Here is a 19,840-nt window from a genome sequence, read left to right on the forward strand (position 1 = left end):
CAGAGACACCTACAATGGAACAATGGTTTCTGCTGTCATTAACAAAAAAGTGACTAGTAGGGAACCACCGTATACTGGAAAAGAATTCGTTTTTCCTTCTCGATCCTATACTGAGTCACTGCCCATTCCAATGGCAAAATACAAAGATCTCCAAGTTTTAAAAAAATTTTGTTCAGAAAAAGGAAGAATGTATTTTGATTACCTAAAAAAAACATGACTTATTTTTCATCTTAAGGATTTTACAATGTTGTTGATTCATTTAACAGATAATATTAATGTTTTTAGCTTTAGTTAAGTTAAACAAGTCTAGTTCTGTTTATTTTTTTTCTTTCGTTGAATTAATATATTTTGTCAATTACAGCGTTTTTGCCTTTTTCCTCCAGACCTTTGGATGTTTTTTTATAATTTCTCTTGTTACCTACTGTACATCAGAATTTCAGTTTTATAATATCATACTCTGTAATATATGAGTTGTCAAATACTCAATACAACAGTGTTTTAGCATGTTTATTTATGAATTATAAAGTTTTGAATCTAAAAATCGCGTTTTCCAAAAATTTTAAAAATTGACTTACATTTTTTCCCTGAAGTCTTCATATTTGAGATCTATCAAATTCTCTAGATTGATGTTCATTTATTCATTTACATGGCCTTGATGTTTGACCTAAATTAAACTGATCGCATTCACAAGGTATTTTATAAATACAATTCTTTATCCTTTCTTGTTCATTGTTAGGTTGGGTTTTAGACAAAATAGATCTCAATGTGTTGTTTTGAATGTTGTTAAAATGTTGAATTTATTTCCTATCCTTTTAAATTTTTCTGATAATCCTTTTATGTATGGTATTATTATTTTCCTCGTATTATTCCTTGTGTATGCTGTAGGATCTCGTTCTAAGTTGTTCTATTCTATTCGTTCAATTGTTGAAAATTTCTTATTTATAAACGATAAAGGATAATCATTTTTTAATAAAACAGATGTTAACAAATTTTTTCTGACGGATATTCTCAAGTTGATTTCATGTAATCGAATGAATTATCTTACAAGTAAAGTCGCCCCGGGAACGCAACTCAACAATATTGGCAATATCATTTTAAAGTCTTCTACTTTAAAATGTATAATGTATATCTGAATTGTCTATATAAATGAGTCAGATAAAACTAAATTATTAGAAGAATTTTTTTATTAGAAAAACGATTTCCAAAGTGGAAATTGAAACGTCACTCAACTTACTTTAACCTTTAGTTGTGGCTTATTCCCATTTAAATAGTAATTACAGAAAATTCTGTAATATATTTGGAAGGTTTTTCGAAATATTTTACGTGTTTTACTCTCTTGACTTTTGATAGTTTTTCAATTTCATAATGTATATGATTAATGAACAATGGTAATAAGCTGTCCATAACATTGGCTATAATAGAATAGTATCAAATGAACTTAATCATTTCAAAATCAATTCTTTTTGATTAAATTTGATGCCTACTGTATAAGGAAGGTCTGTTTTCATACTTTGAATGGAAAAAAGATATATTAAATTAATTAATTATACTTGCTATCAAGAAACAAAATATTTGTATCATAATATTTGCCCCAGAATAAATACTTGTTATTAATAAGTAAACACTATTGCTTAATTTCTGACTGTGGCAGCATAATAAATAAAAATCGAACACAGTCTGGAAATACCCAACGTATAACAATTATAATCTGGAATAACAACTTACTGTATATTTTTACATATTTATCTGTGCGGTTTTTAATTGATCATCAAAAAAAGCTTCGATTGGAAATATTGTTATTTAAAAAAATCATTTGATAAACCAGTTCGTGAGTATATAGTATGATACATAGACCAATAGAAATCCCAATGTTAAAAAAACCGTCTAAATTAATTAAATTAAATAAAACAAACTATAAACAATTATTCCAGGAAATATAGTAGACATTTCACAGAAAAATTTCCACCCACTAGTGAATATTCATATACATATTGATAAAATTAACTTTAATGAGCAAATTGCAAAAAACAAAACCAAATCATGACGGGATACAAAGAACTCAACAGGGACATGAAAAGCTGACTTCCGCCAAGAATACAACAAAAGAAATATGTAGAATATTTGTTAGTCAAATTCAAATATAGCCAATTATACATAAAGAAGCCACTGAACTAAGGAAACCTAAACATTTATCTAGAATGACTAAGAAAAACATCGTAGTCAAATTGAAACCTAAAGGAATATAAACAATATTCATAAGATATATTTGATGATAAAAGAATAGATGTACATCAACAAATAGAGAAGTGTCAGAAACTGACTATACACATAGAAGAAGTTACACGAGCTACCAAAGAAAAAAAGGAAAAAGGAAAAACGCTATAAGTGATATAACATTATACCAACAATTTAAATGAAGATGCTATCAAAAAACTAATATACCTTTTGTTAAATATTTATATAATATTCATATTTTCATATATATATATAAGATTAATACCATTACAAAAATTAATATTAGGTCGACATAACATAATTTTTTTTAGCTTATGTTGAGACAGAAAAATTACACATGGTGGCATTGTGAAAAGGACATTACATCATATCTCCGTTTTTATTGGTCCGATTGGAGCATGTGATACGTTAAATGAAAGGGGAGAATATAAAGAATATATTAGGATAGACAAAACAAACAAGGCGACTACCAAAAGGGCACTACTCAATATCTTCAATATTTAGTTAACGTATAGTTACATACGAGATATCATAGGCCACTATGGGCGAAAATAGATTAACTAAAAGACGAATTTTGGTTTAATAACTTAGAGAAGGCCTTTGGCTGAGTACAAAATAAAGACTGATCGAATCCTAACATACGACATAGAAAATGAAAGGGAAGTAAATAAAGAATATATTAAGAGAAAAAACAAACAAGGTGAATACCAAAAGGGCACTACACAGCATATTCGTTATTAATTAACGTATAGCGATATATGAGACATCACGTGACACTATGGTAGATAATAGACACACTATAAGGTAAATTTGCTTTATTGACCTGAAGAAGGCCTCTGACTGGGTACAAAATAAACAGCTAGCCGAATCCTAGGACATGACACATAAGAAAAGAACCATATAGGAAGAAAAAGTTATGGCTGTAATTGATTTATTTCATTAACTCTTTCGATACTGCTGCCGTAAAAGTACGATTTTCGTTTGCAGCTTTGATTAATTTCCATCGTTCAGGTTCTGTCACCATACATTTTTAAGTATTTACATCTTTGGAGAGCTATAATCGTAATAGCACTTTCTACATTGTCCATCTTGCTTACTAGTATCGTCCATGTTCGTTACGACCCACAAATACTCATACTGATGACGTACATACACGGCAGCACATGACCCACCCTAGCGCCGTACTTTCTGAATACCGTTTTTTTAAGTTTTACGAAAAAATATTCCACTAGTTCGATAAAACGAATATAAACAAACTGCCGACAAAGGAAAAACGATTCAACCACTTCAATATAAAGAATGTAAACTACTGAGTGGCCGTCTCGATCGCGAAGTGCAAAATTATATTCCCGGCGCCGTATATGAGTAACGCCCAACCGATACCTGGCGCGTAGCGAAAGGCTTAAGCTGAAACCAGAAAAAAATTCCCTTATGGGTCAATCAACTTCAAGCGAAAAAGCAGTGATAATGAGGATACGTCAAAAGAACATCAAACACTGCAAAATTGTTTACAAAACGGCACCAGTTGCGCACTTTGATCGCAGATGCATGAGGCATATTAAGAAAGGTGCATTGACATATTAAACAGCAGTTTTCAGTATTTATATAAAAAAAATTATCTTACTTTTCGTTCCCCTTCCCACTCCATTCTCAGCTACACAGTAGTAAGTGCCTCGGTCTTCTTTTCTAATTGACTTTATCTTCAGAATATTTCCTCTGTATATCGATCCACCCGTTGGCAAGATGGCATTGTTTTCTCTTCGCCAAGATATCCTTGGTGGTGGATATCCTCCGGCGTAGCATTCCATCTCAACAGCTATAAAATAAATGATGGTTTAAGATAAGGAATACAATATAAGAGTATAAGAAAATAAAATAAACAGAAAACAATAAAATGTAACGTGATGAGCGGTACAATTTTATTATCTTTAAATAAGTATTATGATTCTAATTCATTATAGATTTCCTAATTTTCTTACAAGTAGGGATCATCGTTAATTTAGTTTTCTATTTGTATTTTTTTACTTATTCAATTCAATTCCACCTTTATTTTTCGTTTAAATAATGTTTCTTGAGTATTTAATGTTGGTTGGTAGAATTATTGTTATCAGTTGTCACTAAAGTAACCTCCACTTTCACATAAACCGAAAGGTGGGGTTCTAACAAATAAGTTCTCCACATTAAAATTCTTTTCTTTTCATAATTACTCCTAAAAGGTAACTAACCTTCACATTTGAGGTAAGTTAATATTATCTTAAAAAGAATTCACTTTCTTTTCAATTTTTATTCTTTATCAATATTTTTTTCCCATACAGTTTTTATCATTTTATCTCTGAGTCTACTTTAACTTTTTTAACTACTTTCTACTTTTTTTTAAGTCAAACCTAAGTGGATGATCAAATTATTAGAGCCGCCCAGTAAATTTTTTTTTTTTACAAAAAGGGTATATAATTGAGCTGTATCATATAATTAATGCGCTTGTTTCCATTTAATTATATTGTAACATTTTATAAAGTACAATTAATAGTCTGGCAACAGTGGCAACACAGCGGGCGTGGCAATAGGTGACTCAGATGCTATTGTTTGTCAGTGCTGTCTGTCCAGCGTAGCTTGCAACTCGTGTGCATATTATTCTCATTATAAGCTATGATCGTAAATCAAAAGAAGAAGCTCAGGAATGGTGTGAACCGAGTACTTTGGTTCCGAAATGAGTTAGGGTCCAGAAATGGTCCAAGAATATGTTAATATAGAATTATTTGGAATTGGAAACGAATTTTGAAAAAAAAGCTGGCTAGATAATGAACTCAAATCATTACTGTAACCTTTTGGACCAACTGAAAATAAAAAATCAGGGGAAAAGACTTGTTTTATACAAGAAAGACAACACAGTTGAATAAAACAATCTTGAAAATCAGTGGGTTAGAGTAAAAATTGTTGCAACATCCAACTTATTCGCCAGATTTACTCAAAACAACTCGAAAGTAAAAAAATTGATAAAAATAGAGGAAAAATATGGAGACTGTCAACATATAGAAAAGTGTTGGTTCCGAAATGAGTTAGAGTCCAGAAATAGTCTAAGAAAGTGTTAATATGAGTTATTCGGAATGCAAAAGGAATTTTGGTAAAAAAAACTGGTAAAAGGTCATAACTAGACTTCGGCAAATATGCATATTGCATATTTTGCATATTGTGCATATTTTATGCAAATATTTCATATTTTGGCATATTTGTATAAAAGTTTGCATAAAGTGCATAAAAGTTCAGATTTTTATACTGTATTTGAAAATTTTTAAACATACCAATTTATTTCAATTCTTGTATAAAATTTTGTAGTCATTTTAATCAAGAAATGATCTAAGTACGTAATCTCTACAGGTACAAAACATTTACAATTTCAAAGAAGATCAATTTAAGTAGCCCTCAACATTCTTAGAAAGTCTCGGTCACTGAGGCATTCAGTTATTGGATAATCGCAAAGGGTTCGCTCATTTGCATTTTATGATCTAATCCCCAAATCTATCTACAATTTATTGTATCTTAACAGCAGGTAAACGGCTAATAGTTTTGTTCCTAATTTAGGGATTTTCCAAAATCTCCCAGTTTATTGAATTAGGTACCTAAACATTTCTAATTTGGTGCTCAGATTTGTAAATCATTTTTGTTTTGATATTCAAAGCGTAAACACTCGTTGTGCGTAACAAAAAGGAAGATTGTGATTTTATAATGCCTAAAACAACCAGTGCTTCAACTTGGATTAAACCTTATAAAGAGCTGTCTATGGATATGGGAAAAATCTACTGTTCAGTCTGTGGCAAAATTGTAAGTATCTAATATTTTCTATTAAATATCTAATATTTCATACATACAGGGTGTTTCCAAATGACACTTACAACGTTTGACTGTAGATACTTCTCGAAAAATTGAACAAAACGATATAGTTAATGAGGGGTCAAACTTATTTACTTTTCGAGATACAGGGTAATCTTTACAGGGTTTCTTTTAGTTAATAACAACAATAACTTTAAAACCAATAAACGTATTTACTTGAAATTTAGTACTCGTAGGTTGTTTTTAAATGAAAAATAGCTTCCTTTAGTGAGAAAAAATTGTCCGTGGTACAATACAATGGTGTGTATTTAGAAAAATTTTTCACCTTTACTTTTTTTTATGAAGTCAGCTATTCTAAAACACAATTATTTTTATTGTAATTGAATTAACAAAAAAAAAAACTTTTGTTGAATTTTAAAATAAGTTATATGATGTACTAATGGTTAGTAACAAAAACTAATTTGTGGATTAATACTGCATTTAAAACACTTAGCGAGTGTTTTTTTTTCCAAACCAGTTATTTGATTAACCAAAAACACCTTGTATATTTTTATATTTTAAAGGTTGGGTTAAAATAAAGGTTTTTATTTTTATTTATAGATAGCATGTGAGAAGAAATTTCAGATAGACCAACATGTGAGATATTTCGGAAACAATTAATTTAGAACCAAATGTTTTGGTTAGTTTGAAAAATGCTCCCGTTACATCAGTTGATGTTGAACGAAGTTTTTCCATATATAAATATATGTACTCAGACAGAAGCCACAAGTTTTTGTTAGAAAATTTTGAACACCACTTGGTCATTTATTGTTACCATATTTCTAAATAAGTTTATTCATACTTAAAAATGATGTAGTTACTTAAAATAAATGTAAATCTTAATGAATAGTAGGAAATATTTAGTTATGTACACTTTTTTTTTAAATAAAATTGTTACTATTTTACGATTTTTTTATTTATTTGTATGCATATTTTGTAAAATATTTGCATATTTTCGGGTAAACACGTGCATATTTATGCGCATATTTTCTACATTTTTATTTGCATATTTGCCGAAGTCTAGTCATAACTATAATCTTCTGGACCAGATGGATATCAAAAATTTGCGACAACTAACATATATTATTTAACACAAGAAAAAATCATGTCCATGAAGTTACCGCAGCTAAAAAAAAGACTATGGCGAAAATCAGTGCTCATTATTCTTGGTGTTTAGAATTGTAATAAATAGTTTAATTTTTGCTCTCTAGTGATATGCTGACAGTCGTATACTATTTTTTGTGAATTTAGTAAACATTGCATGTTCACCATTTCACCAAGACATTTCACCAAGGAAAATAGCGGAAATAAAAACTGTATTATTGAATACTAATCACTTCAACAGAAAAACAGTATAAATTTATAAAGTTTCAAGGGCAACTGTGGACCGTATAAAGAAAAACATTTGGCTTTGACCCCACGGAACAAACAAAAAGGTGGCCGAAAAAAAAATAACACCGCGATATGAAAGAAAAATTCGAGATATTTTATTGGTAAACAGAAAACAACCTCGAAGGATTTTAATGAAAAGGAAGTAGGAGTCTGGCATCAATATTTCACCAATGATAGCTCGTTGGCGAATACAAGATCTGGGGTGTTCAACCTGTCGCGCCGCAAAACAGCCGCTACTCACACCAGCCATGAAGAAAAAAAGACGATAAGGATTGAATCATTGATGATTGGAATCAGGTAAATAACATTACGTAACATTGTTTTTCTTTTATGTAGTTTACAGTTGATCAATTTGTCCATAATTCTAAAATAATAATAATATTCCAGGTTTGTTTTTCGGATGAATCTACTGTGCGGATCCTCATGGATAGAGCTGAATTTATAAGAAGACCTGGAAATAAAATATAAAGCGGATTGTATTGTAAGGACGATAAAGCACCCCCTGAACATCATGGTGTGGTCTGTCATAAGCAGTCAAGGAAATGGTAGACTCTACATTGTCGAACGAACAATGACTCGTTTTTGCATGACTCGGCGCCTTGTTACAAGACAAAAACTGTTACAAAATTCCTTGCTGACAACCAGATAAAGGTGCTTAACTGGCTTGGCAATTCGCCAGATCTGAATCCAATAGAAAATCTTTCGAAGCTCATGAAGAAAGAAATTTCTAATGAAATTATAACCACAAAGCGTCAATTGATCGAGCGCTTAATAGCAGTGTAGCACAGGAGTGGAACAATTCAACAAAGTTGCCAGAAATGCATAGAAAGTATACTAAGAAGGTACCGGGCAGTCATTGCTGCAAAGGGGAACACTACCAAGGCTTGCATAATTTTAATTGTTTTTATGTAATTACTCGTTTTTTTTTTATATATTTGTGTAAACTTTATAAGGTTCTAAATCACAGTAAAATAGAATCTGGTATAAAAATATGTTTTATAACTCAATTACATACCATTATTAAACAAAAAGTAAAATTTTCTGGAGTGGCTCTAATAATTTGATCACCCACTTACACCTCCGTGATTTTAAAATCTATTTTAAGTATACTGTATCCAGAAATTTAGTGTCTCATTATAAAAGTTATTTTAATAACAGCTGTAAAACTGAATAATCCCTTGTAAATACTCTATTGTTGTATAATTATCACAGCTACCAAAACTGCCAGGACCGGCATAATAGCCATGCATAGCACGACTGTATATAGGTATATATAATCAGATCAAATATTATCATTCAAGCATAATTTCAAAAAACTCTTTTTATAAACATACAAATTTCCCATAATTATTGTTATTAATCATTATTTTAAGTCTCAACGAAGAAAATGTTTTGTGTGTGTTTTGTGTTCTATTGGCACTAGTTTTCACATTCGCCAGTCAATTTCATAATGATTTTTTTAGACTATAACTTATCACTAACTCAGGGGAGTATTGTGTAGTGTCTGTGTTAAGTAAATGTCTTGTTACTTTAGTAAAGTCCTTTACGAAAAAAAATTATTCTTCATTAAAGGTTATGCATCACATAAAAATCATTAACAGATAATCTTATAAAATATTAAGTGGTAGATAGGAAAAATCAAAATTATTAATTAATACTGAAGAGGAAAGTGATTTTAAATTTAGATATGCAAGAAAATGTAATTTTAAAATGTTTGTAGCTATTAAAAATTATGTCCAAGTTTAGATCCATGGCCTTCTAATAATTAAATAATACATTTAAAGTAAAAAGTAAATAAAAAAATACTTTTGCATTTGTTGATTTTGTATATTGAATAAGGTAAATTAGAAATAAAATTAAAAATTAATGCACCTACTGATCATCATTAAAAGGCCATGAATCTAAATTTAAAAATAATTTTTAAATCCTACAACCAAATTAAAATAACATTTTATGCTGCACCTAAATTTAAAAGCACTTCACTTTTAAGCATAAATCAATATTTTTGATTTTCGGTGTATACCACTTAAACTTTTATAAATTTGATTATTGATTTCTATGAAATGCAGAAATGTTTATGAAGAATAGTTTTTTTCATGAAATTAATAATAAAGAAATTTCTCATTTGTTGCCAACTTTTTCAGACATACTTTATACCTTATTAACAATTAAAATACTTCTTTCCTTACATGAAGTATAAAATATAATCATATTTAGCTATATGTATATATCTACATTAATTCATTTTAATTTTCACTTCACCATTTTATTATTTCACTTGCAATTTTTTTAATAAAACAAAAATTGTTTATGACTTTCAAAATTTGGATATATTTAATAAAGAATCGAGACAGAAAATATAATAATTAATTAATTCTAATACTCCATCAGTTTATGTATTTTTTCCCTTAATTATCTAGATATTTATTTAAATTAAATATGTAATGTAAATGACAAATAAAATATAAAATTCGTTAAGCCGGCCCTTTTTACTATTTACCTGAAGAGGCAAATCCCTTTATGGCTTCGACTTTATCAGCGGGATACTTTTAAATTCTGCATAAGTCAGTTCTTATAATAATTGTGAATGAAGTATATTTTGGTTTATTTTAGAATACGTTTCATTTTATTTGAAACTGTTTTATTCTGTACATATTTTATTTTATAATTGTACATAATAATATTATGTTTGTATGCCTTCTGCACATCTTCGCAAGGTCAAGAACAAGACGTTTTTAATTTATGGGGAAACTAATATTGATTGTTTCTTGTGTAGTCATTTTAATAGAGCTATGCTCCGTTTATTTCTCGAAACTTAAATCTCGAGACATGTTCCTGAACTAAATTCAAGCTAAGACGCTTGCATAGCTAAAATGTAAGAACACATTCAGCAGAAAATGAACATCTGTAATGAACAGTGCAATAACATCTTTCAGGAGTCGTTCAAGTATTACGTAACGTAATTTGGAAGAGAGGGGGTCTTATAAAACGATACAATGCGTTACAGGGGACAAACAGCAAACAAGTAACCAAACAGGAAAGTAGGTACGATGCAGGAAATCAAGTACCTACAGAAAAAGATGCCAATGAGTCCATGACAGAAAAATCCAAGGTCCGAGAAGAAGCAGTTTAACCAGTAGGCGGTGCAGAAGCAGGACGTCCAGAAAGAAGACTATAATATCTTAGCTTTGAAGTATCTTAAGTGTGAAATAAAAATTATGTTAGGGCAATAAACGTTTTTATTTTTATTTTATAAGGGGCAGTAGATCGAGAACTTGCCCACAGGGTGCAGGCTGGTTGGTTTGACTGGAAGCGAATGAGCGGGGTACTTTGTGATCGAAAAATCGGGAAAAGGTTGAAAGGGAAGATATATAATAGTGTAGTGAGACCTGCGTTGGTGTACAGCGGTGAAGTGTGGCCTGTAGAAAAAGATCCAGGAAAAGAAGATGGAGGTAGCTGAAATGAAAATGTTACGGTGTTACGGTTATTAGTCTCAAAAAAGATTCAAGAACAAAGACTGCAATGATTTGGTAATGTCAGACGTAGAGATAAAAACTATGTGAGACGAAGGATAGAGCTGTTAGAAGTTGATGGAAGAAGAGGTCGAGGAAAACCGAGGAGAAGATGGAAGGACTGTGTGGCAGAGGACTTGGGAGAGAACGCCTTAGGTGAAGAAGACCCGATGGACAGAAATAAGTGGTGACGAAGAGTAGGGACAGCGACCTCTGAAAAGAGAAAAGCTGAGGAAGAAGAAGACAGTGGCGGAAAGGGGGTTCGAACAACGCGCCACGTAACATTATTTTTTTACTTAAATAAAAAAACTATGGAATTCAAATCTTCCAAGTTGACAATCCTTTTCGTTTATGTTTTACGGGAAATTCCTCGATTGTATTGTTCAATATTGTAATTTTGTTCTTTTTGTTTATGTTTTACGAGGAATCCTTCGACTGTATTGTATGTCCTTTTTATTTGGTTTTTGTTGCCAGTAAAACACAGAAACAAATTGCTGTAGTCAGTATTGTTAAAGTGAACTGTATGTCATCAAAAGTTGTAAAAAACGCGAAAATTGACAACTGCGATGTTTCGGCGGAACATAGAAAGCCTGAAGATAACTTGCAGGATCCAGTAGAACCTAATCTGGAAATAAATTGGAAAAGTAGAAAATATTCATCGCAAGTGATTAAACGCGTGGACGAATTCTCCTGTTGTCACTCGAGGACTGCACTGAAATTTATCTTTACGAATTTTCTGCCGCCACCTTGCCCAATTCTTCAAATACCAAGCAAGCTCATGTTTTCACCAGTTCTCATCACTTCTTGTGAGGTTGTCCGTTGATCTGTCGCCTCCACTGGAAGGGTTTAAGCAGATGCATTATGATTTCTTTTATCCATCAGTATAATGCAGTCAGTAAGATCTATTTCACATCCCACAATAGTTAGCATTGTGCTCTACATTGTGCACTGCAATGAAAAATCATCTAATGTCGATTGGCTCGACGAAAACAAAGTTAATGCAAATAGTTTAACAATTTCGGAACCCTCTTCGTCTCTTCAATAGATGCGAGTAATGGAAGAATCTGGGTGGATGATAAACCCATGTACAGAGAAGCAGTAACTCCAATTGGATTTACATAGCTACCTCTTTCTTTGTTACGATCCATTACACGGGGAGGGAGGGTCACAACTCTTCAAAAATTACGTTAAGTAATACTTGAATGCCCTCTTAATGTAAAGCCGTTATCCCAGGAGGGATAATTCTAGAAATGATAAGTGAGAAGCTCGCATCCCAAATAGCCCGTTAAAGATAAGTAACCACAATATAGAAGAAGTAATATGTATTTTTATTTTGTACAGAATTAGGCTCAAGTAACTTTTAACTTGAGTTCTATTGTATATCGATGGTACACTATTTGGCGTACAAAGTTAGTTAATTTCACACGTTGATAATCACTTTAGTAAAAACTCATTGTTGTTCCATTTCTGACTTTGGATGTGTCAAGTAGTAGTCACAATAATATAAAGAATTTGATAAATGGTATTTCCTTACCTTCTCCTTCGGAAACAACGACAGATCTGGTCGAGTTATCGGAAATAAAGGGAGGTCTCCTGACTTGCAGTTCTACCTCCGCTGTTACCCTGTTGCTGGGCGATATAAGAATCTGGCACTGATAGAACCCAGCGTCTGTTTCTTGTATGTCCTTGATTTGTAACAAGTAAGTAGAACTACTCTAAAAACAAGAAAATACTGGTGTAAAATTAAAGACTATGCAAAGTAAATTAATATGTATAATGTTTAAGCATACAAAAGTCAGTAATTTTGTAATTATCTTTTGAACTAACATTTAAAAACTACAAAATTGCTAAAAAACTAGGCGCATTTCATATGATTCTGAGGAAAAAATGAAGGGTATCTTGAACACGAAATTCATCATCATCAATGTTGCTCTAGCCCTATATATATTTTCCAGTCCCTCTTCATTGTCAACCGTTACTAGTTTGTTGCCTCTATTTTTCTAGCAACTTCATCTTCACCATACTTCCATCTAAGTTTTCTCTACTTCTCCGTCTACTTCCCCCAGGCTGTGACATAAGGATTCGTCTAGAAGTGTTGTTCTACTGTGATCTTGTAGATGTCATGCCCATTTTAGTATTTCTATTTATGATAGATACCGCGTTTTTATCACCAGATTTCTGTTTTTTTTTGGCATATCTCATAGTTGTGCCTTCTCAACCAATTACCGTTTTCACCGATGCCACCGCATACACCTTTCAGGAGCCTTTGTTCAAATATGATCAGAAGGTTTTTATCTACCTTGGAGGTGGTCCATGCTTCTTCTTCGAGTACCATGTCCTTTCAGCACGTTGGTTGCCATCATAGCTGTTTTAATTTTATTCACTGCCACCCTAATTAGTACGCTTGTATCAATACTGTATCAACCACGTAAGTTCTTCAACCATGAAGTGTTACTTCGTCCTGGAATGCGTTTGCTATCTTCCCTTGCATAATATTTTGTAGCAACCTATATTTGGAACCTCTCACTACATGTCCGAAGTACTCTAGCTTTCTTTTCTTAATGTGATGCTTTTTATAATCTCAGTAGTACTGCTGAGACGTTCTACTATAGTGGAGTTTCGAATCTTCTTCACCAAAGAATCTTTTAAAATTCTTCTATATCACCACATTTGTGGGACTGTGAGTTAAGGCCCGTTTTAATTTGGCATAGGGATGGTCTAGGTGTACTCTTAGACAAGGAAAGAGAAGAGACGCGTATATATATATATATATATATATATATATATATATATATATATATATATATATATATATATATATATATATATATATATTTATATACTTGTTTTTAATCTCTTAAACGCGTTATAGAATTACAGGTGATGGAGTCTTAGATTTAGGATACAGTAAAAGATTTGCATTGCATTTGGGGCTTTTATGGACCAGGGTAGGGTAGTCTATATCAGGGGTCACCAATTATATTCCCTGAGGGTCCGTTTCGAAAACCTACTACACTGCCGCGGTCCAAACACTCAGCACTAAACCAGGCAGTGGCGTAACCGAGGAGGTTACCCAGAAACCTTCCAGTAGTTGTAACCCCCCTCAGGAGATCATCCTGGTTACGTAGTTGAAACCAGGCAACTAGGCCATCTGGTTTAGGGAGGGATATAAAATACACTCAAGGAAAAAGATGATTATATTGTTTTTTCTCCCGTCTTTGTTTAATAAATTTTTACTGCGGAATTTGAAATATTTGTATCTTAGAACTTATTTTAATCATTTAATGCTACTGTTTCTGGTTGTTTTCTTTCTGCAACTGTAGTGTTCAACAATTTTATGGAACATATCTAAATCTATTTAAGCATTTAAATGTTAGTGACAGCTTACCTTAAGTAGCGTTTGTTTACTTTACATTTGCAGTTCTGTACATTGTAGGGCGAATAAAAAACTGTATAAGTATGAAAAAGCAAACTAATATCTTATTGTTTTCTTGGCCACTGTACAGTTGAATACTTTCCTGGTACAGTAGATGAAATATAAATTGTATATTGTTTTGATATTATTATCAGTACATTTTGAACACAGCAGTATTGTAAATTATTACTGAAAATATTTTAAAAGTTAGAAATTTATACAAAATGGTACACATTTTATTATGGTTCTATTACCTGAAAGTTTGGAAACAACATTTTAGTTTTATTATAGACTGGTTAGTAGGTACGTCATAAATATGCAAATTAAAATAATTTCAGTGTTCAGACAGCTTTCCTATTGTATTTTGCTAAAAGATTATTTTTAGGTAGGTACTTCCTGAAATTTTAGAAAATCTCCCGGTCCAGATGCGGACTGCAGTCCGCGATTTTGTGACCCCTGGTCTATATTATTGGAAATAGCTTTTGGAAAATTGAAGCCGGTGATTCTTGTACTAAATTAAAACTTTTTGTTTTAATCTTGTTATGACATCATATTTCTATACAGTGTCGTATGGTTATCGTCTATTTGCTGGCGTTTTTGTATTGCTGATTTTTCGGTTCTTTTGTAATAATTCATTGCATTTGGTGTTTCAAAAGTCTATGAATTGTTGCTTTTCCAACTTTGATCATAGTTGAACACTTAGAAACCATACTCCAAACGGTACTACTTGTTATAACGTTATGTTTAAAGGTCTAAACAGAAAGAAATGCAACTTTTAACTGAAATAATTGACAATGATAAATTTTATATTAATTGGAAATTTTAATTCTTTCTAAGAACTTGTGAATGATTTACTGCGACATCTGAGGCAAGAAAATTTCTAACAGTTTTGAAATTCTTCGTCTATGGCTTATGCCATTAAGTTGTAAATTCACAAATGTGTCATAAAACTGTGCTATTAATAATTTTCAAATGGGGTATAATCGTGTAATTTTAATGATGAGGTATTTGGGCCAAATCCTTTCGTATTAAAGTCACTATTAAAATGTTTACGTATTTTGTTTTATAAAACACTGCGGTATAATTAAAATTAATCAAATACATACTAAATTTGCAGTTTTCTACCTCTACTGTAAAATCCATCTTGTTATACATATATATTTATAACCAAGCTAACATTTGCTAAGTAATACCCCATATCTAATACATACTACGTATGAAAAAAAAACAACATCTATAAGAATGCATGATAATAGGAAACGTTCGTTATATAAAGCATGCCTCGATTTATTAAATGACTCATTCGACGAATGATATGAGTAATGTCTGCGTTCATTAAGTAGCAGGTGAACAACATACTTTACAGTTGACTTTTGATTGTAGAGAATTAATTTTTTTTAATAAGAGAAACTTTAAGTTGAACAATTTTCTTAGTTTGTGGTGCCAGGATATCATTCTTTTTCCTGGATCATTTCTTTCGTACACCTTGATTTGTAGTACGAATTGAAGCAGATTATATTTTTGTTCATAGCCCATTATATGGCGTATATTCCAGTTTGCGTCGTTTTATGGTTATTTCGATATTTTCCTTTATTCTTAATAGAATCTCTTCATCGGTAAATCTGTCTATCCTTCTTTTGTTATTCTCGAATCGGAGATTAGATATCATCAAGGTTATTAACACTTAGTTTAAAGCTATTCTAAACCGTTCGTTGGTAGTGCTACCAAACCACTCTTTTAAATTTCTCATCCATGACATTCTATTTCGATCGGGATTCCTTTGCCCTTCAATCTTTCCCTGTATCTCCTTCTTTAGGTACCGGTGCCGTATTCAGACGTTGGCGATCATCATGTTTACAATTTCCTGAAACCGGTCTCTATCGGCTGCTGCGCGAAATAAATCTTCTACTGTGGTACCACACCATTGTCTAATATTACGCCGCCATTAAAGTTTCCTTCGACTAATCCATCTCTTTCACTCCTCTTTTCCTTGTATTATAAGGTGAAGTAGATGCTATTTGGGTCCTCTAAATGTATGGACAAAGTATTGTATTGTTCTTTTCTTTGTGAGCAAGCGTTCTGAATTCATCGTTTCAAGAATATCTTCATTGGAAGTATGCAAAACCCATGATATTTTTAGGAACCGTCGATAGTACCAGAATTCGAATACTTTTAATTAGTTAAGCATTGTGGTTAATGTCTATGTCTAAATTACATCCAAGAAGACTTTATACATGGAAAGCACCCGGTGATACCCCAGGGAAAATCATAAGAAACTAAATTGATTTTATCAACATAAACAAAAGGTTTAGAAATTCGATCACCTCAACAAAAACATATCCAGGAGCAGATGTCTTCTCAGATCATAGTCTATTGGTTGCAAATATCAACATACGACTCAAAATAATTCATAAGAAAATAAGCCCCAAGATAGATATAAGACTACTAAAAGAAAAGGACACCCAGAAAAAAGTAAAAACAGAAATTAATAAGAATTTTGAGGAAATAGTTGAAGACACTACTAAAAACAGAAATTAATAAGAATTTTGAGGAAATAGTTGAAGACACTACTAGAGGTATAGAAGAACAATGGAACGAAATGAAGACATCTATTACCACAATTTCGCATGAATATCTAAAATCAAAAAGAGAAAAGAAGCAAGAATGGATGACAGATAAAATATTGCAGATGATGGAAGAGCGAAGAAAATTAAAAGGTAGAAATGACAACGAATACAAAAAATTGAATAAGACTATATTAAAGGAGATCAAAGGAGCAAAAGAAGCATGGCTGATGGAGAAATGTATGGAAGTTGAAACACTACAACGCAAACATGACGATTTACATATGCACAAAAAAATTAAAGAGGTACAGAATACCAGAAAACAACGCAATACAGGCATATTCAAGGCCAAATTTTGACTACTATTGAAGATAAATTACGAAGATGGAAAGAATATATGCAAGAATTATTCGAAGATGCAGCACGAAGTCCGACTGAAATAAATAATCCCACGGCCCAGAAATAACAAACGAAGAAGTAACTATGACCATTAAGCGGATTAAAGATGGGAAATCACCAGGACCTGATGAGGTACATGGTGAAATTTTAAAGCTATTAGAGGTACACCAAATCACAGCTCTTACGAAGCTATTCAACAACATCTACGAGACTGGTTACTTACCAAAAGACTGGCTACTATCAATAATCATTCCACTTCCTAAAAAATCCAACTCTAGAAAATGTGAAGAACATAGATTAATTAGTTTGATGAGCCATGTACTTAAAGTACTCCTTACTATCATTCACTCGCGCATATACACCAATTTAGAAAAACACTGTCTGAGAACAAACACTTGTCTTATAAACTGTCTGAGATCTTCATAGTCAAAAAAGGAGTTAGACAGGGTTGCATATTGTCACCGGCATTATTTAACATATACATACTCTGAAAACATCTTTAGAGAGGCCTTGGACGAATCGGAAGATGCGATTGCTGTAAATGGCCAACTTATAAACAACATTAGATATGCAGACGATACAGTGTTGCTGGCAGATAGTGCGCAGGGGCTCCCAAGGATGATGGATTGCGTTGTAGAAGCATGTAACAAATACGGCCTAAAACTAAATTGCAAGAAGACAAAAATAATGATCATTAGTAAGAACACCGACATAAATGCCTAAATTACAATACACGATACAGATTGAGGGTAAGAGAGGCCCTGGACGTAGACGTATATTGTGGCTGGCCAATCTTAGGAAATGGACTGGTCTAACGTCAACTGATCTATTTCGAGCTGCTATGAATAGAATAAGATGGGTCAATGTGGTCGCAAACATCTCTAGAGATAGGCACATTTAGAAGAAGATGTCTAGATGTAGATGGTCCAAATATTCCAATTTTCATTTTTTTATGGTAAGTATTATTTCGGGCAATTCTGTCCATCCCTTGACCGAGTCAATTGTGACTCGGTCAACCCAATTTATTCTTACTATTCGTCGATAGTACCATATCTACGAACTCTAAATGCTTTGGGTATTGTTCTGATTGAGAGTGGTTCCACGCCGTACAAGGTAGTAAATACACATGATCTTAAGGGAAGCTGATATCACAATTATTAAACAGTTTCTTCATTTTTATGAACATGGACATATCAAGTTCAATAAGTCGTTTGACTTCGATATTTTGATCACTTGCCTCGTTTATAATAGCTCCCAAGTATTTGTAGGATGAAATGGATTTTTCCTAGAGATCATATACTTGTTTTTCTTGGTATTAACCTATATACCGTAGGTATTGAATACCCTATTTATATTCCCTAGTAAAAGTTGAATCTCTTCCAATGTTCTTGCCAACAGCACAGTATAGATAGTGCAAACACTCCTGACCATGGAGCTGCGCGAAGGTGGAGTCAAAATTGTAATTGTCAATATTTTAAGTGGAATTATACAGTGCCTAGTACAGTGCGTTTCACATGGAAGTGGGAACTAAACCAAATTTCGTCTACTGCGCCTTGGCCAGGAGTGTTTGCGCTATCTCTACCGTCTGCATATCTAATATTATTTATCACTAACCCCTTGACGATTATTCCTTCATTTGTGCTTGATAAAACTTCCTGGCAAATGTGTTCAGTATAAACATGAAACAGTAGTGGCGAGAATGTACATCCGTGTCTCACTCCCTGTGTTACTCTTATTACGTTTAAAACTTCATCTTCTATTCTTATATTTGCTCGCTGATTCCAATATAAATTCAGCATTATTCTCAGATCTTTATAATCTATGCCCTTTTCTCAAGAATATATTTTAATAAATCATAGCGCATCTTTTTGGAAATCTATGAAACAGGTGTGTATCTCTTGATTGAGGTTCAAGCATCGCTGTGTGAGAATATTTAGATCAAACAGAGCTTCTTTAGTGCCTAGCCTTTTTCGGAATCCCAACTGAGTCTCGCTAATATCAAGTTCTAGCTTTCTGTAAATACGGTTATGAATGATTTGTAGAAACACCCTTAAACAAATGAGTCCTGCAAGCAGAAGAATAAGCGCAGAAAAAAAGAGCGGGATCACGAAAGAAGGGCTTTGATGCCGTCCGAACGTAGAAGAAATGGGAACAGGAGGCTGGAAATACAAGTGAAGGACCGTAAAAAGTGGAAAAAACTAGTCAAGGGTATCGAAGCCAACGGCCTCTAGGGCCTGTAGTACTGTAACATGTGGACAAAGGAACTCTAGTGAACGGATAAAGACTTAAGTAACATCAGGTATGCAGACGAGTTTGTATATGGTATGGAAGGGCTAGTCTAAATAGTCTAAATATTTTAAAAATAAATTTTAAGAATACATGGAACGTTAGAGTCTGTTCGAAACGTTTAGGAATTCAGATACTAGGTTTGAGCGAAGTTAGATGGTCAGGTTCAG

General features: G+C 32.4%; 1 protein-coding gene across 1 annotated transcript in view; it reads right to left on the reverse strand.

Moving 5' to 3' along the window:
- Lac (septate junction protein lachesin) overlaps positions 1-19,840 on the reverse strand; it is a 72,130-nt gene that overhangs the window by 19,073 nt on the left and 33,217 nt on the right. The window contains exons 3-4 of the mRNA XM_072525665.1: positions 12,541-12,721; positions 3,860-4,051 (exon numbers count right to left, since the gene is read on the reverse strand). Of these exons, the coding sequence (XP_072381766.1) occupies positions 3,860-4,051; positions 12,541-12,721 (373 nt within the window). The remainder of the gene's footprint in view (positions 1-3,859; positions 4,052-12,540; positions 12,722-19,840) is intronic.

This window comes from Diabrotica undecimpunctata, chromosome 3 (genome assembly GCF_040954645.1).
Source record: "Diabrotica undecimpunctata isolate CICGRU chromosome 3, icDiaUnde3, whole genome shotgun sequence".
Taxonomy (NCBI): Eukaryota; Metazoa; Arthropoda; class Insecta; order Coleoptera; family Chrysomelidae; genus Diabrotica; species Diabrotica undecimpunctata.